General features: G+C 51.0%; 3 protein-coding genes across 3 annotated transcripts; all 3 read left to right on the top strand.

Annotated features, from left to right (window-relative positions):
* Positions 1-2: 2 nt before the first annotated feature.
* LOC144091285 (uncharacterized) lies at positions 3-2,435 on the top strand. The gene is made up of 7 exons (XM_077623503.1): positions 3-282; positions 363-473; positions 563-672; positions 801-1,076; positions 1,144-1,522; positions 2,044-2,180; positions 2,334-2,435. The coding sequence occupies exons 1-7, from the start codon at positions 135-137 to the stop codon at positions 2,433-2,435; spliced, it is 1,263 nt and encodes a 420-aa protein (XP_077479629.1). The 5' UTR covers positions 3-134.
* Positions 2,436-4,317: 1,882 nt separating this feature from the next.
* Positions 4,318-16,345, top strand: LOC144091283 (uncharacterized). The gene is made up of 4 exons (XM_077623501.1): positions 4,318-12,711; positions 14,615-14,851; positions 15,422-15,616; positions 16,154-16,345. Exons 1-4 carry the CDS (start codon positions 4,318-4,320, stop codon positions 16,343-16,345), a joined length of 9,018 nt encoding a protein of 3,005 aa, XP_077479627.1.
* A 1,570-nt stretch (positions 16,346-17,915) lies between these two features.
* On the top strand, positions 17,916-22,645 carry cfap53 (cilia and flagella associated protein 53). The gene is made up of 6 exons (XM_077622264.1): positions 17,916-18,022; positions 18,363-18,633; positions 19,299-19,472; positions 19,541-19,844; positions 20,618-20,836; positions 21,544-22,645. Exons 2-6 carry the CDS (start codon positions 18,422-18,424, stop codon positions 22,234-22,236), a joined length of 1,602 nt encoding a protein of 533 aa, XP_077478390.1. The 5' UTR covers positions 17,916-18,022; positions 18,363-18,421; the 3' UTR covers positions 22,237-22,645.
* Positions 22,646-22,787: the final 142 nt, after the last annotated feature.

Genomic DNA, 22,787 nt, shown 5'->3' with positions numbered 1-22,787 from the left:
GGTGAAGTGCCAATCTTCTTCTTTGCTTTTGCCAAGCAAGTCCACCCCAGCGGCAGCAGCACCGTTTGACCCAAACCGAACCGAACTGAACCAAACCAAGGCCGAGTACTGACCCGACCCGACCCGACCGGACCATGTCGGGACCTTCTGGGTGGATGGAGGTCTGGCTTTGGGTCACCGCGGTGACTCTGATCAGCCTCGGCACAGCGGACGGAACGGGCAGGGACGCACGTCCGGGTCCGTCGGGGTTCTTCCCGGCCCCCGTGTGGAAGTTTGCGGCAGGTAAGAAGACCCCAAACAGGTCCCCCAACACCCCCCCCCCCCTTTGAGTTTTTCAACTGACCTATTTTTGTGCGGGTCAGTGTCAGGACGTGAAGGTTCTTTGGACCTGGCCCGGCCGCAGTTCCGTTGCAGCGACACCAGGCTTTGGCTCCGTTTGTCATTGGTCAGGCACGCCAAAGCACGACTGGCAGGTGAGTCCGTTTAGGTCCGGTCGGGTCCAGTCGCTTCGGTTCGTGCGGCCTTTGTGAACGGGGTTCCTGCCGTTTGCTTGCGTCCGCAGACGGGATTCGGCTGCTGGCGCTGCCCAAAGATTCTGCTGCTTCCGTTCGGAGGTTCGGTTCGGTGCTGCTGCTCCAACTGCCTTACGGCAGCGAGTACCTGCACCTCCAGGTCATTTCATTTATGACTTAATTTACATTTCTTTTCATGTTGCTTTTTAGCTCTCATAGCATTTTATCTTGACGCCATTCCTTTTTGTTTCCTGGATAAACAACGTTTTTTTTGTGGCTGGGTTGCAGGTGTCCAACGGAAAACGCTTGCGACAGTTGGAGGTCTTTTATTTTGACAGTTTGCTGCAGAGCAACTTGGTGGCGCTGGCTTCCTGCGAGGATCCGGCCTCTGCTGCCCCGTCGCCTTGGGTTCACTGCGGCGCCACGCAAATCCTGGTCCGCTTGCCTTTGGGCTCCGAGGTCCTGAGGGTCAAAGACGTTGGGGGAGGAGCTCCAATCCACCCCGCCGTTAGCAGGACGGATTCGGGTTCTCGGCAAGTGCTCATCTCCACCGGCCCCAACAGGGTAAAAACTCAAATCCGTCCGTCACCAGATGGGTCGCCGAGGTCTAAAGTTTTCAACTTTGTTGTAGGTTTCTGCGGTGGAAATTTATTTTGAGCTTCTGGGCGTGATGTCTGTTACACTAGCGGCTTGTGACAACGCAGCGGCGCCAAGACGGCACAAAATTGGGCCTAGATCTGTCTTGGACCTTGATCTTGGCGCTACCACAGAAGAACCACCGTGCTGGACCTCCGCACCGGCACCCCCAGCATCGTACGGTCACTCTCCCATCTTCGAAATGTGGGGTTATGGAGACATTCCCGCGGGTCCGTTGGAAGAGGACAACAGCGAGGACATTTTAGCCACTCCTACTCCTGCAATCACAGGGTCCACGCGTGTTACAACTCAAGAACCGTGTTGGGAGGAGATCGGAGAACTTCCTCCGATGACTCCTGCAGAGTTTGTTGAACGTAATATTGCATTTCCTGCAACGACCAGACCTACCAGGGTGGCTCCTCCCACAAAGAGTACACTTGCGCTTCCGCTCTCCAAAACGGCGCCCACCTTTACCATAATGACTCCAAGCAAAGTTCTCGTACCCCAAACCTCAAGTCTGACCTCGTCATCTACCAGTAGCTCAAGTCCATTTTATGGAGCAACCATGCCCATAAGCTCAACTCCTGCACCTGAAATCATCTCAAGTCCTTCAAGAACTCCACCTCAAGAGTTGGTCTACACAACCCTTAATTGGCCAATGAAGACTTTGGCGACCAAATCCAAAATGTCCACATTCTCAAAGACCATTGGAGCCACGGTTCCACCCTCAGTTCCAAAAGTCACGTTTTCCCCAAGCACGAGTCCCGCACTGGTCCCAGCAATCCCAAACACGGTATCTGTAACCACCCCTGCTAGCTCACTTGCATCTATGACCATGACCACTGAGGTGGCACTAGCCAACACGTCTGCTGTGATGGCCTCTGGTGCCCTTGAGAAAATCCCTACAACCGGCACATCTCCACTCACAACGACCACGCCTGCCCCTTTCCCAAGCACATCTCCCGAAAGCACCTCCAGGGCACCGACAACATCTCCCACTCTAGCCAAAACTCTATGGGTCTTTACCGAAAGGTCTGTACCCACAAAGACTTTTACCCTGACATCAAAGTCTACTGAAACCATCTCTTCTATCATGATGAGCACTCCGGCCCCAGCTGCAAGTCCTGCATTTGTATGGACCCATACGTTGACCACAGCTACCCCTGCAGACTCTCCGCCCACCAGGACAAGCACTCCTCCAAACACAAATCCTGGCTCCACAAGCTTTCAACCAACCACTGGGACCTCCACTCCAGCCACAACTTCTCATGCATTCTTGACCACTAGTGGCGCAAGCTCCAAAAGACCTCCTGAATCCTCCATGATCACTCCTACAACTCCAACCGATGTTCCAGGAAACCCTTATACCATGTATTTGGCAGCTGATTTACCCATGATGTTGCCTGCTGTTATCTCAAGTTCAACCCCTGCAGAAACTCCATCCTATCCTGAAGGAGCACCAACCACAAGGCTCTTACCCACAGCCACTGCGAGCATTGCTGTTGTTGCTACTGTCAAGGATCCTCTGACAAGATTGGCTCCCACCACAACCATGACGGCTCCCACCACAACCATGACGGCTCCCACCACAACCATGGCGGCTCCCACCACAACCATGGCGGCTCCCACCACAACCATGGCGGCTCCCACCACAACCATGGCGGCTCCCACCACAACCATGGCGGCTCCCACCACAACCATGGCGGCTCCCACCACAACCATGGCGGCTCCCACCACAACCATGGCGGCTCCCACCACAACCATGGCGGCTCCCACCACAACCATGGCGGCTCCCACCACAACCATGACGGCTCCCACCACAACCATGACGGCTCCCACCACAACCATGACGGCTCCCACCACAACCATGACGGCTCCCACCACAACCATGACGGCTCCCACCACAACCATGACGGCTCCCACCACAACCATGACGGCTCCCACCACAACCATGACGGCTCCCACCACAACCATGACGGCTCCCACCACAACCATGACGGCTCCCACCACAACCATGAGGGCTCCCACCACAACCATGAGGGCTCCCACCACAACCATGAGGGCTCCCACCACAACCATGAGGGCTCCCACCACAACCATGAGGGCTCCCACCACAACCATGACGGCTCCCACCACAACCATGACGGCTCCCACCACAACCATGACGGCTCCCACCACAACCATGACGGCTCCCACCACAACCATGAGGGCTCCCACCACAACCATGAGGGCTCCCACCACAACCATGAGGGCTCCCACCACAACCATGAGGGCTCCCACCACAACCATGAGGGCTCCCACCACAACCATGAGGGCTCCCACCACAACCATGAGGGCTCCCACCACAACCATGAGGGCTCCCACCACAACCATGAGGGCTCCCACCACAACCATGAGGGCTCCCACCACAACCATGAGGGCTCCCACCACAACCATGAGGGCTCCCACCACAACCATGAGGGCTCCCACCACAACCATGAGGGCTCCCACCACAACCATGAGGGCTCCCACCACAACCATGAGGGCTCCCACCACAACCATGAGGGCTCCCACCACAACCATGAGGGCTCCCACCACAACCATGAGGGCTCCCACCACAACCATGACGGCTCCCACCACAACCATGAGGGCTCCCACCACAACCATGACGGCTCCCACCACAACCATGACGGCTCCCACCACAACCATGACGGCTCCCACCACAACCATGACGGCTCCCACCACAACCATGAGGGCTCCCACCACAACCATGAGGGCTCCCACCACAACCATGAGGGCTCCCACCACAACCATGAGGGCTCCCACCACAACCATGAGGGCTCCCACCACAACCATGAGGGCTCCCACCACAACCATGAGGGCTCCCACCACAACCATGAGGGCTCCCACCACAACCATGAGGGCTCCCACCACAACCATGAGGGCTCCCACCACAACCATGAGGGCTCCCACCACAACCATGAGGGCTCCCACCACAACCATGAGGGCTCCCACCACAACCATGAGGGCTCCCACCACAACCATGAGGGCTCCCACCACAACCATGAGGGCTCCCACCACAACCATGAGGGCTCCCACCACAACCATGAGGGCTCCCACCACAACCATGAGGGCTCCCACCACAACCATGAGGGCTCCCACCACAACCATGAGGGCTCCCACCACAACCATGAGGGCTCCCACCACAACCATGAGGGCTCCCACCACAACCATGAGGGCTCCCACCACAACCATGAGGGCTCCCACGGTGACACCCAATTTGGTCTGGACCTCTTTTGGCCTACCGCCAACCCCAACAGCCACAAAAATGTCTTCAACCATGGGCTCATCAGCCACAACCACTTCTTCTACTGTAATTACAACTCTTGCATCTGCTACACCTGCCATCTTTGAAAGCACCACAGCTATGAGCTCATTGAGTACTGTAGCCACAAGACCACAGAGCACTGTGGCCCCTTCACAGACCACATCAAAATTTGGTGGTGTGCCCACGACTCCGTCAGCTATTACTACCCTCTCCCCAAGCACGGTTCTGGTACCTAATACTACCTTGACTACTAGGCCCACATCGATGCCGACTCTAGTGCCAACCACAAACATTGATGCAGCACCTTATGCTCCAGTCGCCACATCTCAGGAGACCACTATTTCAGTCTTACAACCTACAACCATATCAGTTCCGTCACAAATCACACCAACTTCACCCCCAACCTCTGCTTTTCCGTCTACCTCAATGCATACCACAAAGCATAGTTTTACTACAACCATCACCTCAACTCCACCTGCCACAATAAAAGTCTCTCCAAGTACAAGAGATAGACTAAGAAGCACCTCAACCCCAGCTGGAAATACAATTTCTAAGATCCCTTCCCCTCCTACCACAAGAACTTCAACTCCAAGCACAAGTCCTCTGACGGAAGGTCCCACAACTACACACACCACCACTACCACAATAATGGCAACAACCAGCTCTCCAACAGCATCTTTTGGTCTCCCCACAACGACTGCAGTAGCCACAAAGTCTTCAGTGGCTACCACAAAAATAACTTTAGCACCAAGAACCACCACGGATGGCATCTTTTCAAGCATCTCTACAACTGAAAATCCAACTTCTAAGGCCTTAACCCCACCTGCGACGAGCACTCATTTCACTAGTGCTATTACAACAGAGCCAACAACCATCTCATCCATAACCACCTTAACTACATCTGCTCCAAGCACAAGTATTGTACTATCAGTCACTACTAGCATCTCAACGCCTACATTGACGAACACTCTTAAGACTGAAACCATAACCCCTGCTGACCATGCAACACGTTCTCCAACCACAATGACAACTCTGACCCCCTCTGATATCGGTTCCCAGTACTTCGACGTCAGTCCCTCAGTCTTTCCAACTGTAACTGGTCGGCTTACAGCTGACCCATCTCTCTCAAAGAAGCCGTCGACCTCTGCACCGGCACTGGTCCAAACAGAAACTGCTGTGCTTGAAACCCCTCCTGTGCCAAAATTAATGTCCTCTATTCCATCATCTGATCCTCTATTTGCGAGACTCATGCCTGTAATTTCTCTTCCCACAACCACAATTAATACGGCAAAACCAGCTGTTGTGGCCTCAACTACATTCTTTACAACAGAGATGTCCGCAACCACCTCTTCAACCACAACCATTTCAGCTCCGACCACACATACTTCACCCAAATCATCCCCAGTAGCGTCAACCAAAACAACCTCAGAATTGATTGAAGCTGCAGTCTTGACAACAACTGAAAGCACAACAGCTGCAGTCTCAACGACAACTCCCACAACCAGCCTTCCAACGGCCATTCCCATAACCAGTCCTGCTCCGACCTCAACTCCTACTGGAACCTCAACTATATTTTCCACAACTAAGATGGCCACAACTGTTTCTGTACCAATCCATCCTCCAACTTTATCAAGTACCACATCAGCCCTTCCAGAACTGATGACCACCCCTGCCCTCCAGACTACTTTAGCTTCTACCCTGCCTACAGCCACACCGACTTACACGACCCTAACCTCTCCTCAGAAAGGAATGGTAGCTGGTCAATCTTTCAGTTCATCAAAAACTACATTGGCTTCAGATACAAATTCAGTTCCCCACACATCCCAATTGTTGACCACGCCAGTATTAACTTGGCCGCCAGATCAGAAGAGTACCCAAACAGCTTTTGCGACCACACCTGTACTAACAAGTAGACTTCCTCCAACCGTGATGTCTACAACATCCCCTTCAAAAACAATTGATTCATCCCAATATAGAGGTATTACTTCACCCGTGTTGGCAAGACCTGGACCAGATTCTGCTGTGACCGAAATTGCTGGGTCATCTAGTCTCTCGACCCCAGCACAATCAAAGTCCTCTAAAGGACTGACAACTGCCTCCCCAGCACCGTCGACCAAGTCTGCCGTGACTGCGACACACACAACTAGTGCTGACTTGCTAACACCTGGAACAAGCACTAGCAGTTCAACCACAATTACCACATCTCTTCCAGGAAGAGTGCAACCTCTAACAACTTCTCAACAGACGGCAAAACCCGAAATGACTCCAACATCCGCTTCGTCAATGACAACTTCCTCCCAAAAACCATCTTCAGAAACGTCGGAGCTTGGGGCGACGACTGGTCTGGCTCCAACTGCAATCCATTTTAGGCCTCACCCAGTAGGAACAATTGTCTCTTCATCTACTGGTACAGAATTACCAGAAGCAACACGTAGTCCAGTTTCCACCCCTGCAGTCCTGTCGACAACATCCACTTCAGTAACTACGATTTCCCAAACTTCATTGACGTCTCAAGAGACTGCAAGGGATAGAACGACCAATGGTCTGACTCCACGTGGAACAGCTTCAACAACCACCCCCGGGATGACATCTCAGATGTCCCCAGGTACACTAACACTAAGGATAACATCTCCAGTGATTGCAACAGCTATGACTTACCCATTGAGGGAAAGACCCAGAACTAGTAGCCAGGCTCCACGAACAACATTCAATTCAGGAACTGCAATTCACCCACTGTCGGCAACTACACCGTTCACAGTGACTATATCACCTAAGACAACCGTTCCAAAATCAATATTAGCAACCCGAAGTCTGCCTTTGACCAGCATACTCGGGTCGACGCTACCCTCACGGATTGCCACTTTATCCCCAACTCGGTCAATTACTTCTCCGACAAAGGCAACACCTGGAACATTTTCATCAACCATTATTCCGACTAGATTCACTCCAGTCATATCTATGCCCAAACCAGAAATGGAAACAGTCTCTGCAAGGGAAGTCATCCCTAAAACAACTAGTGGTCAGCTCCCAACCAATGAAATGTATAGAACAGTTGCCTTAAGAACAGCAAATCCCGCCTATGTCCTAAGAAGGAATACTGAAGTGACTGAACCCTTTGGAACAACCATTGGTTGGGCTCAATCAACTACGATCCCGTCTCCATCCTCTACTGGATTAACTGGTCCTTCGGAATCTGATGTAATACCAGAGTTATTCCATGATTGGGTTCAAGGAATTGCAGTCGCAACTACAACATTCACTCCTTCCCAAGATCAAAGAAAAATTCCAATTATGGCAACACCTCCCACCCCCACAATCGCACCTACATCTCCTGAAACGATAAAACCTGTGTCACCAAATATTTCTTGGCAGGAGTCCAACAATGGAAATAATTGTGTACAGGGACCTGTTCGCAAGGGCCAGCACTGGGGTCATAAGTTCTTCTGGGGTCCCAACCGCCGGCGCGGGGGTCGGCGGCGCTGGGGTCAACACTGGAGCCAACGTTGGGGAAATCAGGGCTATGACCACCACTACGGTTATAACTGCCAGCCTCCAAAGGCACCCTCCGTATCCCGCAAGACAAATTCTCCAGTCCCAACGCAAAGGACAATAATCCTTCCCGCAACCTCTTCTGAAACGTTTCCTTCCTTACCACTGGCTACTCCTCCACAGACAAAGAGGTGGGGTCAGAAGCGCCCTCGCTGGGGTAAAAAGGGTCGCTGGGGCCATGGTCACCGCTGGGGTAGCAAGGACCAACGGCAGGGTCAAAAGGGTCAGGGAAGTCGCAAAGGTCAGAAGAATTATCTACATCGCAAAGTTCTTGAGGAAATCCGGAAAGGGTCCAAGAACCGGGGTCAAAAGAAACAGACTTCAGAAAACTCTAAGTCACGGACTAAAATTGCTTCAACTTTAGCAGACCCAACGCCAACTATTCCAACAAGAGTCCAAGTTCAAGGCAAGAACGATGATGTTGCCGATGAAGGCGGCCGTCGTCAACCAACGAGAGTTCAAGGCAGCCAAAATGATGATGATGATGACGTAGGCAGCCGTCAACCAACGAGAGTTCAAGGCAGCCGAAATGATGATGATGATGAAGGCCGCCGTCGTCAACCAACAACAGTCCAGGTTCAAAAAAGCCGGAACGACGATGATGATGATAACGAAGGCCGCCGTCATCAACCAACGAAAGTTCAAGGCAGCCGGAACGACGACGATGATGATGATGATCAAGGCCGCCGCCGTCAACCAACGAGAGTCCAAGTTCAAGCAAGCCGGAACGATGATGACGATGATGAATCCGGCCATTGGCAACCAACGAGAGTTCAAGCCAGCCGGGATGATGATGATGATGAAGGCCGCCGCCGTCAACCAACAAGAGTCCAAGTTCAAGCAAGCCGGAACGATGATGACGATGGAGGCAGCCGTCCTCAACCAACGAGAGTCCAAGCAAGCCGGAACGATGATGACGATGATGAAGGCGGCCGTCGGCAACCAACGAGAGTTCAAGCCAGCCGGAATGATGATGATGACGAAAGCCATCGTCGTCATCCAATGAGAGTCCAAGTTCAAGCAAGCCGGAACGATGATGATGACGATGAAGGTGGCAGTCGGCAACCAACGAGAGTTCAAGCCAGCCGGAATGATGATGATGACGATGAAGGTGGCCGTCGGCAACCAACGAGAGTTCAAGCCAGCCGAAATGATGATGATGATGTAGGCAGGCATCCTCAACCAACGAGAGTTCAAGTTCAAGGCAGCCGGAACGATGATGATGATGACAAAGACCGCCATCGTCAACCAACGAGAGTTCAAGCAAGCCGGAACGATGATGACGATGATGAAGGCGGCCGTCGGCAACCAACGAGAGTTCAAGCCAGCCGGAATGATGATGATGATGATGAAGGCCGCCGTCCTCAACCAACGAGAGTTCAAGCAAGCCAGAACGATGATGACGATGATGAAGACGGCCGTCGGCAACCAACGAGAGTTCAAGCCAGCCGGAATGATGATGATGACGATGAAGGTGGCCGTCGGCAACCAACGAGAGTTCAAGCCAGCCGAAATGATGATGATGATGTAGGCAGGCATCCTCAACCAACGAGAGTCCAAGTTCAAGCCAGCCGGAATGATGATGACGACGATGAAGGCGGCCGTCGGCAACCAACGAGAGTTCAAGCAAACCGGAACGATGATGACGATGATGAAGACAGCCGTTGGCAACCAACAAGAGTTCAAGCCAGCCGGAATGATGATGATGACGATGAAGGTGGCCGTCGGCAACCAACGAGAGTTCAAGCAAGCCGGAACGATGATGACGATGAAGGTGGCAGTCGGCAACCAACGAGAGTTCAAGCCAGCCGGAATGACGATGATGATGATAATGAAGGCCGCCGTCCTCAACCAACGAAAGTTCAAGCAAGCCGGAATGATGATGACGACGATGAAGGCGGCCGTCCTCAAACAACGAGAGTTCAAGCAAGCCGGAATGACGATGACGATGACGAAGGCGGCCTTCGGCAACCAACGAGAGTTCAAGCCAGCCGGAATGACGATGATGATGATGAAGGCGGCCTTCGGCAACCAACGAGAGTTCAAGCCAGCCGGAATGATGATGATGACGAAGGTGGCCGTCGGCAACCAACGAGAGTTCAAGCCAGCCGGAACGATGATGACGATGATGAAGGCAGCCGTCCTCAACCAACGAGAGTCCAAGCTAGCCGGAATGACGATGACGATGACGAAGGCGGCCTTCGGCAACCAACGAGAGTTCAAGCCAGCCGGAATGACGATGATGACGAAAGCCGTCGTCGTCATCCAATGAGAGTCCAAGTTCAAGCAAGCCGGAACGATGATGATGACGATGAAGGTGGCAGTCGGCAACCAACGAGAGTTCAAGCCAGCCGGAATGACGATGATGATGATGAAGGCCGCCGTCCTCAACCAACGAGAGTTCAAGCAAGCCGGAACGATGATGACGATGATGAAGGCGGCCGTCGGCAACCAACGAGGGTTCAAGCCAGCCGGAACGACGACGATGATGATGATGATCAAGGCCGCCGCCGTCAACCAACGAGAGTCCAAGTTCAAGCAAGCCGGAATGACGATGATGATGATGATGAAGGCCGCCGTCCTCAACCAACGAGAGTTCAAGCAAGCCGGAACGATGATGACGATGATGAAGGCGGCCGTCGGCAACCAACGAGAGTTCAAGTTCAAGGCAGCCGGAACGATGATGATGATGACAAAGACCGCCATCGTCAACCAACGAGAGTTCAAGCAAGCCGGAACGATGATGACGATGATGAAGGCGGCCGTCGGCAACCAACGAGAGTTCAAGCCAGCCGGAATGATGATGATGACGAAGGCCTTCGTCATCCAATGAGAGTCCAAGTTCAAGCAAGCCGGAACGATGATGATGACGACGAAGGCGGCAGTCGGCAACCAACGAGAGTTCAAGCCAGCCGGAATGATGATGATGATGATGAAGGCCTTCGTCGTCATCCAATGAGAGTCCAAGTTCAAGCCAGCCGGAATGACGATGACGATGATGAAGGCCGCCGTCCGCAACCAACGAGAGTTCAAGCCAGCCGGAATGATGATGATGACGATGATGAAGGCCGCCGTCCGCAACCAACGAGAGTTCAAGCCAGCCGGAATGATGATGATGACGAAGGCCTTCGTCGTCATCCAATGAGAGTCCAAGTTCAAGCAAGCCGGAATGATGACGATGATGAAGGCGGCCGTCGGCAACCAACGAGAGTTCAAGCCAGCCGGAATGATGATGACGATGATGAAGGCCGCCGTCCTCGACCAACGAGAGTCAAAGTTCAAGGCACCCAGAACGACGATGATGATGAAGGCCGCCGTCCGCAACCAACGAGAGTTCAAGCCAGCCGGAATGATGATGATGATGACTATGATGAAGGCCGCCGTCCTCAACCAACGAGAGTTCAAGCCAGCCGGAATGACGATGATGATGATGACGAAGGCCGCCGTCGGCAACCAACGAGAGTCCAAGTTCAAGCAAGCCGGAATGATGACGACGATGAAGGTGGCCATCGGCAACCAACAAGAGTTCAAGCAAGCCGGAACGATGATGATGATGACGAAGGCCACCGTCCTCCACCAACGAGAGTTCAAGCAAGCCGGAATGATGATGATGACGATGAAGGCGGCCGTCGGCAACCAACGAGAGTTCAAGCCAGCCGGAATGACGATGATGACGAAGGCCTTCGTCGTCATCCAATGAGAGTCCAAGTTCAAGCAAGCCGGAACGATGATGATGACGAAGGCGGCCGTCGGCAACCAACGAGAGTTCAAGCCAGCCGGAATGACGATGATGATGATAATGAAGGCCGCCGTCCTCCACCAACGAGAGTCCAAGCAAGCCGGAACGATGATGACGATGATGAAGGTGGCCGTCGGCAACCAACGAGAGTTCAAGCCAGCCGAAATGATGATGATGATGATGATGATGACGAAGGCCGTCGTCGTCATCCAATGAGCGTCCAAGTTCAAGCAAGCCGGAACGATGATGACGATGATGAAGGTGGCCGTCGGCAACCAACGAGAGTTCAAGCCAGCCGGGATGATGATGATGATGATGAAGGCCTTCGTCGTCCAATGAGAGTCCAAGTTCAAGCAAGCCGGAACGATGATGATGACGACGAAGGCAGCCGTCCTCAACCAACGAGAGTTCAAGCAAGCCGGAATGATGATGATGACGATGAAGGCGGCCGTCCTCAACCAACGAGAGTTCAAGCCAGCCGGAATGATGATGATGACGACGAAGGCCGTCGTCGTCATCCAATGAGAGTCCAAGTTCAAGCAAGTCGGAACGATGATGATGACGATGAAGGCGGCAGTCGGCAACCAACGAGAGTTCAAGCCAGCCGGAATGATGATGATGACGAAGGCCGTCGTCGTCATCCAATGAGAGTCCAAGTTCAAGCAAGTCGGAACGATGATGATGACGATGAAGGCGGCAGTCGGCAACCAACGAGAGTTCAAGCAAGCCGGAATGATGATGATGACGACGAAGGCCGTCGTCGTCATCCAATGAGAGTCCAAGTTCAAGCAAGCCGGAACGATGATGATGACGATGAAGGCGGCAGTCGGCAACCAACGAGAGTTCAAGCCAGCCGGAATGACGATGATGATGATGAAGGCCGCCGTCCTCAACCAACGAGAGTTCAAGCAAGCCGGAACGATGATGATGACGACGAAGGCAGCCGTCCTCAACCAACGAGAGTTCAGGCAAGCCGGAATGATGATGATGACGATGAAGGCGGCCGTCCTCAACCAACGAGAGTTCAAGCCAGCCGGAATGATGATGATGACGACGAAGGCCGTCGTCGTCATCCAATGAGAGTCCAAGTTCAAGCAAGTCGGAACGATGATGATGACGATGAAGGCGGCAGTCGGCAACCAACGAGAGTTCAAGCCAGCCGGAATGATGATGATGACGAAGGCCGTCGTCGTCATCCAATGAGAGTCCAAGTTCAAGCAAGCCGGAACGATGATGATGACGATGAAGGCGGCAGTCGGCAACCAACGAGAGTTCAAGCCAGCCGGAATGACGATGATGATGATGAAGGCCGCCGTCCTCAACCAACGAGAGTTCAAGCAAGCCGGAACGATGATGATGACGACGAAGGCAGCCGTCCTCAACCAACGAGAGTTCAAGCAAGCCGGAATGATGATGATGACGATGAAGGCGGCCGTCCTCAACCAACGAGAGTTCAAGCCAGCCGGAATGATGATGATGACGACGAAGGCCGTCGTCGTCATCCAATGAGAGTCCAAGTTCAAGCAAGTCGGAACGATGATGATGACGATGAAGGCGGCAGTCGGCAACCAACGAGAGTTCAAGCCAGCCGGAATGATGATGATGACGAAGGCCGTCGTCGTCATCCAATGAGAGTCCAAGTTCAAGCAAGTCGGAACGATGATGATGACGATGAAGGCGGCAGTCGGCAACCAACGAGAGTTCAAGCAAGCCGGAATGATGATGATGACGACGAAGGCCGTCGTCGTCATCCAATGAGAGTCCAAGTTCAAGCAAGCCGGAACGATGATGATGACGATGAAGGCGGCAGTCGGCAACCAACGAGAGTTCAAGCCAGCCGGAATGACGATGATGATGATGAAGGCCGCCGTCCTCAACCAACGAGAGTTCAAGCAAGCCGGAATGATGATGATGACGATGAAGGCGGCCGTCGGCAACCAACGAGAGTTCAAGCAAGCCGGAATGACGATGACGATGATGAAGGCGGCCGTCGGCAACCAACGAGAGTTCAAGCCAGCCGGAATGATGATGACGATGATGAAGGCCGCCGTCCTCAACCAACAAGAGTCCAAGTTGAAGCAAGCCGGAATGATGATGACGATGATGAAGGCGGCCGTCGGCAACCAACGAGAGTTCAAGCCAGCCGGAATGATGATGATGACGACGAAGGCCGTCGTCGTCATCCAATGAGAGTCCAAGTTCAAGCAAGTCGGAACGATGATGATGACGATGAAGGCGGCAGTCGGCAACCAACGAGAGTTCAAGCCAGCCGGAATGATGATGACGATGATGAAGGCCGCCGTCCTCAACCAACAAGAGTCCAAGTTGAAGCAAGCCGGAATGATGATGACGATGATGAAGGCGGCCGTCGGCAACCAACGAGAGTTCAAGCCAGCCGGAATGATGATGATGACGACGAAGGCCGTCGTCGTCATCCAATGAGAGTCCAAGTTCAAGCAAGTCGGAACGATGATGATGACGATGAAGGCGGCAGTCGGCAACCAACGAGAGTTCAAGCCAGCCGGAATGACGATGATGATAATGAAGGCCGCCGTCCTCAACCAACGAGAGTTCAAGCCAGCCGGAATGACGATGACGATGATGAAGACGGCCGTCGGCAACCAACGAGAGATCAAGCCAGCCGAAATGATGATGATGACGAAGGCCGTCGTCGTCATCCAATGAGAGTCCAAGTTCAAGCAAGCCGGAACGATGATGATGACGATGAAGGCGGCAGTCGGCAACCAACGAGAGATCAAGCCAGCCGAAATGATGATGATGATGATGATGATGATGACGAAGGCCGTCGTCGTCATCCAATGAGAGTCCAAGTTCAAGCAAGCCGGAATGATGATGATGACGATGATGAAGGCCGCCGTCCGCAACCAACGAGAGTCCAAGTTCAAGCAAGCCGGAATGACGATGATGATGATGATGAAGGCCGCCGTCCTCAACCAACGAGGGTTCAAGCCAGCCGGAACGACGACGATGATGATGATGATCAAGGCCGCCGCCGTCAACCAACGAGAGTCCAAGTTCAAGCAAGCCGGAATGACGATGATGATGATGATGAAGGCCGCCGTCCTCAACCAACGAGAGTTCAAGCAAGCCGGAACGATGATGACGATGATGAAGGCGGCCGTCGGCAACCAACGAGAGTTCAAGCCAGCCGGAATGATGATGATGACGAAGGCCTTCGTCATCCAATGAGAGTCCAAGTTCAAGCAAGCCGGAACGATGATGATGACGACGAAGGCGGCAGTCGGCAACCAACGAGAGTTCAAGCCAGCCGGAATGACGATGATGATGATGAAGGCCGCCGTCCTCAACCAACGAGAGTCCAAGTCCAAGCAAGCCGGAATGACGATGATGATGATGAAGGCGGCAGTCGGCAACCAACGAGAGTTCAAGCCAGCTTGGATGATGATGATGACGAAGGCCGCCGTACTCAACCAACGAGAGTTCAAGCCAGCCGGAATGATGATGATGATGAAGGCCGCCGTCCTCGACCAACGAGAGTCAAAGTTCAAGGCACCCAGAACGACGATGATGATGATGAAGGCAGCCGTCCTCAACCAACGAGAGTTCAAGCCAGCCGGAATGATGATGATGATGACGAAGGACGCCGTCGTCAACCATTGAGAGTTCAAGCCAGCCGGAATGATGACGACGATGAAGACGGCCGTCCTCAAACAACGAGAGTTCAAGCCAGCCGGAATGATGAAGATGATGACGAAAGCCGCCGTCAACCAACGAGAGCCCAAGTTCAAGCAAGCCGGAATGATGATGATGACGATGAAGGCAGCCGTCCTCAACCAACGAAAGTCCAAGTTCAAGCAAGCCGGAATGACGATGACGATGATGAAAGCGGCCGTCGGCAACCAACGAGAGTTCAAGCCAGCCGGAATGATGATGATGATGAAGGCCGCCGTCCTCAACCAACGAGGGTTCAAGCAAGCCGGAACGATGATGACGATGATGAAGACGGCCGTCGGCAACCAACGAGAGTTCAAGCCAGCCGGAATGATGATGATGACGAGGGCAGCAGTCTTCAACCGAGTGTCCATGTTCAAGCAAGCCGGAACGATGATGACGATGATGTAGGCGGCCGTCCTCAAACAACGAGAGTCCAAGTTCAAGCCAGCCGGAATGATGATGACGACGAAGGCCGCCGTCGTCAACCAACGAAAGTCCAAGTTCAAGGAAGCCGGAATGACGATGACGATGATGAAGGCGGCCGTCGGCAACCAACGAGAGTTCTAACCAGCCGGAATGATGATGATGATGATGACGAAGGCCGCCGCCGTCAACCAACGAGAGTCCAAGTTCAAGGCAGCCGGAATGATGATGAAGGCCGCCGTCGGCAACCAACGAGAGTTCAAGGCAGCCGGAATGATGATGATGACGAAGGCCGCCGTCGTCAACCAACGAGAGTCCAAGTTCAAGCAAGCCGCAACGATGATGATGACGATGAAGGCAGCCGTCCTCAACCAACGAGAGTTCAAGATGAAGGCAGCCGGCATGACGATGACGAAGGCCGCCGTCGTCAACCAACGAGAGTCCAAGTTGAAGGAAGCAGGAATGACGATGACGACAAAGTAGGCCGTCGTCATCCATCGAGAGTCAAAGTTGAAGGAAGCAGGAATGACGAAGGGAGTCGTCATCCATCGAGAGTCCTAGCTGAAGGCAGACGGAATGACGATGATGACAACGAAGGCAGACTTCATCACCCAACGAGAGTCCAAGTTCAAGCAAGCCGGAATGATGATGATGACGAAGGCCGCCGTCGTCAACCAACGAGAGTCCAAGTTCAAGCAAGCCGGAATGATGATGATGACGAAGGCCGCCGTCGTCAACCAACGAGAGTCCAAGTTCAAGCAAGCCGCAACGATGATGATGACGATGAAGGCAGCCGTCCTCAACCAACGAGAGTTCAAGATGAAGGCAGCCGGCATGACGATGACGAAGGCCGCCGTCGTCAACCAACGAGAGTCCAAGTTGAAGGAAGCAGGAATGACGATGACGACAAAGTAGGCCGTCGTAATCCATCGAGAGTCCAAGTTGAAGGAAGCAGGAATGACGAAGGGAGTCGTCATCCATCGAGAGTCCTAGCTGAAGGCAGACGGAATGACGATGATGACAACGAAGGCAGACTTCATCACCCAACGAGAGTCCAAGTTCAAGCAAGCCGGAATGATGATGACGAAGGCCGCCGTCGTCAACCAACGAGAGTCCAAGTTCAAGCAAGCCGGAATGATGATGATGACGAAGGCCGCCGTCGTCATCCATCGAGAGTCCTAGCTGAAGGTAGACGGAACGACAATGATGACAACGAAGGCAGACGTCATCACCCAACGAGAGCCCAAGTTGAAGCCACCCGGAATGATGACGATGATAAACAAAGGAGTCACCCAAAGAAGGACAAAACTGAAGGCGGGGGTGACGAGGACACGAAAGGCCTTGTCAAATTCTCCCACCAAGGCCGGCGACAGAAGGCCGGAGGATGGCGCCAGGCAACCTCCAGGTGGCGCGGCAGCCGACATCGCAACAGCAAATACGCTAGCCGACGAGGCCGCCCCAGCTAACCAATCCTCATTCATGTTTTTTCTTAAAATATCAATAAAGATATATTCAGTTCACGTAATATCATCTCTGTATCCTTCATATTCAGTTATATCACTATTAAGAACAAAATGCAGGGGGGTCATTTTGATTCATGACCAAAGCAGCTTGTAAGAATTACACTTTGTTTCAATCAAAATTAATCAATTCATATTTTATGTATTGACTTAGACCATTTCCAACAGATTGGATGTCTATTCCTGTTAAAGTAAATAGATGCTTTTCGACAGATGGAAAAGAAAAAAAACATGCTAGTTTTGACCTATTAATGTCAATGCATGGACTTGGGGACGTCACCCCAGGGCGGCCATATTGGTAAGGGGCAAGACACTTCTTTTTATTCTTCTGTTCGCAGTTGAAATGACTAAATCACTTTGTCTTCCACTTCCCCTACGATTGGACGTCAATTTCCGTCTTTGGCAGCAAAATACAGTACCGTCTTTATTCGATTTCGTCTGAGGTGCTTTTGTTTTGAGTCCATCTTCCCTGACGTGAGGAAGTCTTCCTCCAAGTCACGTGTCTGCGACATTGGCGAGTGTCTTTAGGTCGGAGGTGACGTCAGCACCCCTGTTTGTCCGTCACCGTGGAGACGCGACTGCTCGGAAAAAAACTGAAAAAAGGACAAACCAAGTAGCAGGGGACTTGCACTGGTAGCAGGTGAGTGCTATAAACAAATATATTTTTATTTTATTTTTAGGAAGCAAAAAAGCGAGCAGTTAGCACTGCTAACTTGAAAAAAGTAGGCCAAAATAGAATAAAAGAATATTAAAAATAAAAATAAAACGATCACAACACAATTCATGACTTGGGATAAGTTAACGGATAAGTTAAGTTAATGAAAACTTCTGAATGGACTTCCATTGTAGTGACTTTGTCCAAAACGAAGCTTATTAGGGGTTTATTCTAGTTACCACTAGAGGGGGCCCATGAAATACAAAAATGGAAACCCTCGTAATGCGTTATCTTATTTGTTTGTTTTATTTTTGTTGCCTTTTAGGATCATTTTATGATCGGACCCGTCAACGTGAGAAGAAGTGTTAAAAAAAAAGTGCGAAAATGCTTCCGGCCCGCCGTGCCATGATGCTCCGTCACAAGCAGGAACAGCTGCGGGAGCGTGCCACCGAGGCCGTCACCGAGCTCCAGACGTGCGGGGTCACCAACAAGTGGCTTCGGGACACCGACGACATCTATTTCGGAAGACTCCTCGACAAGGACGTCAACGAGGTCATGATGCAGCAGCTCTTCTCGGTTCAGGAGCGCAGAGACCGGTAAGTTAGTTATCCCTTCCCCGAGTTAGCGAGACAGGTGATAGTGCTACACGTTCAATTTACCCTCGGAGACGTCTTTGCTTTTAAACAATACATGTATAAAATACAAAATGAAAGAGTAATACGTAAATATTTGCTCTTGACTTTTGATAAAAAGATTTGGAGCACTTTAGGTCTTTATAAACGAGTGGGCTAACGAGTTGAGGTTAGCTTACATGGTTGAAAACATTAGCCTGAGCTATGCTAGCTTGTGGCGTAGTAATAAATTAATTACCAATAAGAAAAACAGGTTTGTACCAACGTTTGTTTTAATAGGTGGTGTCCGCACGTATTGAAGGACTTAGTTTTCATATCTGTGCTTGTTTTCGTGTGTGTTCCTGACATTACTTAAATCTCATACGTATTTGTATAATGACAATTAAAGAATTCAATATAGGTCGACCGATAAATTGGGTAAATAGACGGTATCTGTTATAAAAGAGTAAAAAGATATTCACTGTTTGGCAGGTTTTCTTTCTTATTAACGTATGGTTTTTTCCATTTAGAAAAAAATGCATCAGCAATTTTATTTTATTTTTAAATCAGCATAGGATTTGAAAATCCCTTCTCGGTCGACCTTTACCGGCGACCGGTGAGTCGTTTGTCTACGTGCGTCCGCTCCTCAGGTTACGAGGCCTTCTGGACGATGAGGAAAGACGCCTGATACTGAAGGCTCGGCGGGATCATAAGACGCCGGCGGTGATCCAGGCGCAGATGCGAGAGCGAGCCCAAAACCTGCAAGAAACCAGGGAGGCGCTTCGCCGGCAGACGGTGGCGGAAAAGCTGGACCAGCAGTTCAGGTCGGCCGGCGTCCGTCTCCGCCGTCCCTCGTCCGTGACGTCGCTCACTCGGGGTTGTGGCTTTTCAGGTTGCAGTGCCAGGAGCTCCGGGAGGCGCAGAGCAAGCAGCGGCTTTTGCAGGTGTGCCACGAGCGAGAGGCGCAGGTGCGCGGGCGAGAGGAGGACGCCCGCCTCCAGCGGCTGGAGGACGACATGTTCTACCGGCTCTGGCGAGACGACACCCGCGCCAAGGAGGAGCGGGAAAAGAACGAAGAGACCGAGACCCGCCACCGTGGACGGCTGCAGATGGAATACCTCCGCCAGCAGATGGAGGCGGCCGAGGGTCGTCGCCAGCAGGAGCGGCGCCGGCGACAGGAGGAAGCCGAAAAGCAGGTGGGGGGCCGCCGCCGCCGAAAAACCACCCTGAATATAAAAAATCCGCTCATAAACGCAAAAAATGGGAATAAAAGAACAATTGGATAAAACTGCAAAAAGCAAAAAAATTGGGGGAAAAAAGAAAAGCGTGAAAAAAGTAAATGCTTGCGATAATCATTAAATGCAAATACCGCAAAAATATTTTTAAAGAACAAGGGGGGTAAAAATGGACAAAATTACAAAAAATCCAAAACGTCAAAGACTGAAAGATTTAATCGCTACGGGAACAAGCATACCTCAGGCTAATGGAATTTTTAAGCCGTGATAGTAAATCTGAGTGAAATCCCGATCATTTAAAGACCTAAAAATGGTCCAAATCCTCAAATCTGAGCTTCTTCAGAGCAAATATGTACTTATTTCTTTTTCATTTTAATTAAGAAATAAACTGGGAAAATTCTCCTTTTTCATGATTAGCCTTTTTTTCTAATATGGAATAATGTCATTTATTGTATTTTATTTTATTATGTGTAAACTAAATGGGAAATACAGTAAACTATTTTTAAACTAAAAGGAATTCAGATTTTTTTTTTATTTTAAATAAGGAAAAAGGGGAATATTTTCTCATTTTTTAAATCATTTGTCATCTCATTTTTCAGATTTGATAGACTTATTTTGGCAAAAAATAAAGTGAATACTGACAATATGGAAAAATACATAGAAAGTCTTCAGTAGGTGAAAAATTGGGTTAAAAGGCAATGCAAAAAAAAGAAAAAGACTGCACACTCTTGCAGGGCCAGGAGATGCAGACCCTACGGGACATGGCTCACAACGAGCGTCGGCTGCAGCAAGAGGCCCAGGAAACCCGGCGTGCCATCCTGGATGACAGCTTGCGCTTAAAGTTGGAACGTGTGGCCAAGGAGCGGCAGGAGGAGCTCCAGGTGGACCTGGCCATCGTTCAACGGATGCTGGACGACGAGAATCAGGCCAAGCAGGACCACGCCGACAAGAGGGTAACCTCCCTTTCCCTGCTTGATCCGCATCTGCACTCGAAACCTGGGTGTTTTGTAGCCCCTTACATGAGATCTCACTTAAGTGTACCTGACTTTAAAAAAAAATACTAGCGTTAATGTCAATTTTTCAATCTTTTAGCCAAAATCAATCCTTTAGTCAGAGTACAATTGCATCGAGGTCTAAAAATGCTTGCTAAAGCTCAAGCTAATGTCCATTTAGGCATATTTGTCTGTTAACCGAAAGCAATTTGTTAGCATAAAGTCCAATCGTTTAGTGACGTGAAAATTGCTAGCGTTGCGCAGGCTAATGTCAATCAATTTGTCCGCTAAAATCGATCCATTGGACAAAGTTCAATCGTTTAGAGACGGGAAAATTGGAACCGTTGTGCAGGCTAATGTCAATCAATTTGTCCGCTAAAATCGATCCATTAGACAATATCCAATCGTTTAGACACCTACAAACTGATTATCACTACAGAACGAGCTAGCGTAGCTCAACCTGATGTCGTTTTTCAGCCATCTTTGTCACTTTGATAGCTAAAATGACTCCTATTAGCTAATTTCCAATCATTTAAAAAACCTAAATTAAGTTGCCTGCTAATTAAGAAGCTAGCGTAGCCATTTTTGTTCATGTGTTTGCTAAAGTCAATCCATTAGCCCAGTGGAGGAACATTCTAGCGTTTACTGTCAACGCATTGACTTTTCAGGCGGACCTGAGGGAGGAGCAGGTGCGCTTTTGTCAGTACTTGTCCGATCAGTCGACGCGGCGCAAAAAGGAAGAGGAAGAGATGGAGCGAATGATGGCGGAAAAGATGAAGGAAACGTGGGACAAACGAGAAGAACAGAACCTCATGCAGCAGGAGGCCCGGAACCGGCTAATGATCGATTGCATAGAGTCGCAACGCCTCCAGACCGCGCAAAAACGTAAGGCTTGCCGTCGTTTATTTACATTTATGAAAAAAAAATCTACGTTAGTGCTTGTTTTGGATCTCAGCATCATCTTGTTTTTGTTTTCTGGGGCACGCGTAGAGCAATGTGAGTTTCAAAGACGCGCCGACCAGGTTAAGGAGCGGGCGGAGCTGGACGCCTCGGCGCGGGACATGAAACGGGCCGAAGAGGAGTTGGCCAAAAGGCAGCGTCAGAACTACGTGGAGTACCAGGTGGAGCTGCGGGCGCAGATGGAGAAACGACAGCGCGAGAAGAAGGAATTGCAGGACGAGGAGCTGAAAGAGCAGGAGTGGCAGCGCGAGATGGAACGGCAAAAACTGGAGAGGAAAGACCGAGTTCTGGCCCAACCCGACGCGGGCGCCTCGCATCCCTTCCGGATAGCGGCCATTCGTCGGGAAAGGGAAGAAGCCAAAGCCAAAGCCAAAGCCAAGGCCTCGTCCGCCGCGCCGTAGATTCAACGCAACGGGCCTCTCAAACCCACGGCAGTTTTCGGCCATGCCGCTCAACGAAAAACGCCCCAAATCCTCATCTGAGCCTTTTTTTTGGCTGCCATCCCTCCTAGCTCAAATGATTTGGATGTCCAGTAGTGATAAACTCACTGGAAAAGAAAAAAAGAAAAAAAAGATGCAAGATGGTGCTTCCGTGTCCATCAATGACACTGAAAGATTTCATCGCTACGGGAACAAGCATACCTCAGGCTAATGGAATTTTTAAGCCGTGTTAGTAAATCTGAGTGAAATCCCGATCATTTAAAGACCTAAAAATGGTCCAAATCCTCAAATCTGAGCTTCTTCAGAGCAAATATGTACTTATTTCTTTTTCGTTTTAATTAAGAAATAAACTGGGAAAACTCTCCTTTTTCATGATTAGCCTTTTTTTTCTAATATGGAATAATAACATTTATTTTATTTTATTATATTCCTCATTTTTAAATCATTTGTCATCTCATTTTTCAGATTTCATAGACTTATTTTGGCAAAAAACAAAATGAATATTGACGATA

The sequence above is a fragment of the Stigmatopora argus genome, chromosome 16, assembly GCF_051989625.1.
Source record: "Stigmatopora argus isolate UIUO_Sarg chromosome 16, RoL_Sarg_1.0, whole genome shotgun sequence".
NCBI classification, from domain to species: domain Eukaryota; kingdom Metazoa; phylum Chordata; class Actinopteri; order Syngnathiformes; family Syngnathidae; genus Stigmatopora; species Stigmatopora argus.
This window is presented reverse-complemented; position numbering and strand designations above follow the sequence as displayed.

Excerpts from the sequence above, each read along its gene's own strand:
- LOC144091285 (XM_077623503.1), top strand. The coding sequence starts at position 135 with ATGTCGGGACCTTCTGGGTGGATGGAGGTCTGGCTTTGGGTCACCGCG. Across the intron at positions 283-362 it reads CGTGTGGAAGTTTGCGGCAG|TGTCAGGACGTGAAGGTTCT; the intron begins GTAAGAAGACCC and ends TGTGCGGGTCAG. Across the intron at positions 1,077-1,143 it reads TCTCCACCGGCCCCAACAGG|GTTTCTGCGGTGGAAATTTA; the intron begins GTAAAAACTCAA and ends ACTTTGTTGTAG.
- cfap53 (XM_077622264.1), top strand. The coding sequence starts at position 18,422 with ATGCTTCCGGCCCGCCGTGCCATGATGCTCCGTCACAAGCAGGAACAG. Across the intron at positions 19,845-20,617 it reads AGGAGGAAGCCGAAAAGCAG|GGCCAGGAGATGCAGACCCT; the intron begins GTGGGGGGCCGC and ends ACACTCTTGCAG. Across the intron at positions 20,837-21,543 it reads AGGACCACGCCGACAAGAGG|GCGGACCTGAGGGAGGAGCA; the intron begins GTAACCTCCCTT and ends TTGACTTTTCAG.
- LOC144091283 (XM_077623501.1), top strand. The coding sequence starts at position 4,318 with ATGAGGGCTCCCACCACAACCATGAGGGCTCCCACCACAACCATGAGG. Across the intron at positions 12,712-14,614 it reads CTCAACCAACGAGAGTTCAG|GCCGCCGTCCGCAACCAACG; the intron begins GCAAGCCGGAAT and ends ACGATGATGAAG. Across the intron at positions 14,852-15,421 it reads ACCAACGAGAGTTCAAGCAA|ACGGCCGTCCTCAAACAACG; the intron begins GCCGGAACGATG and ends ACGACGATGAAG.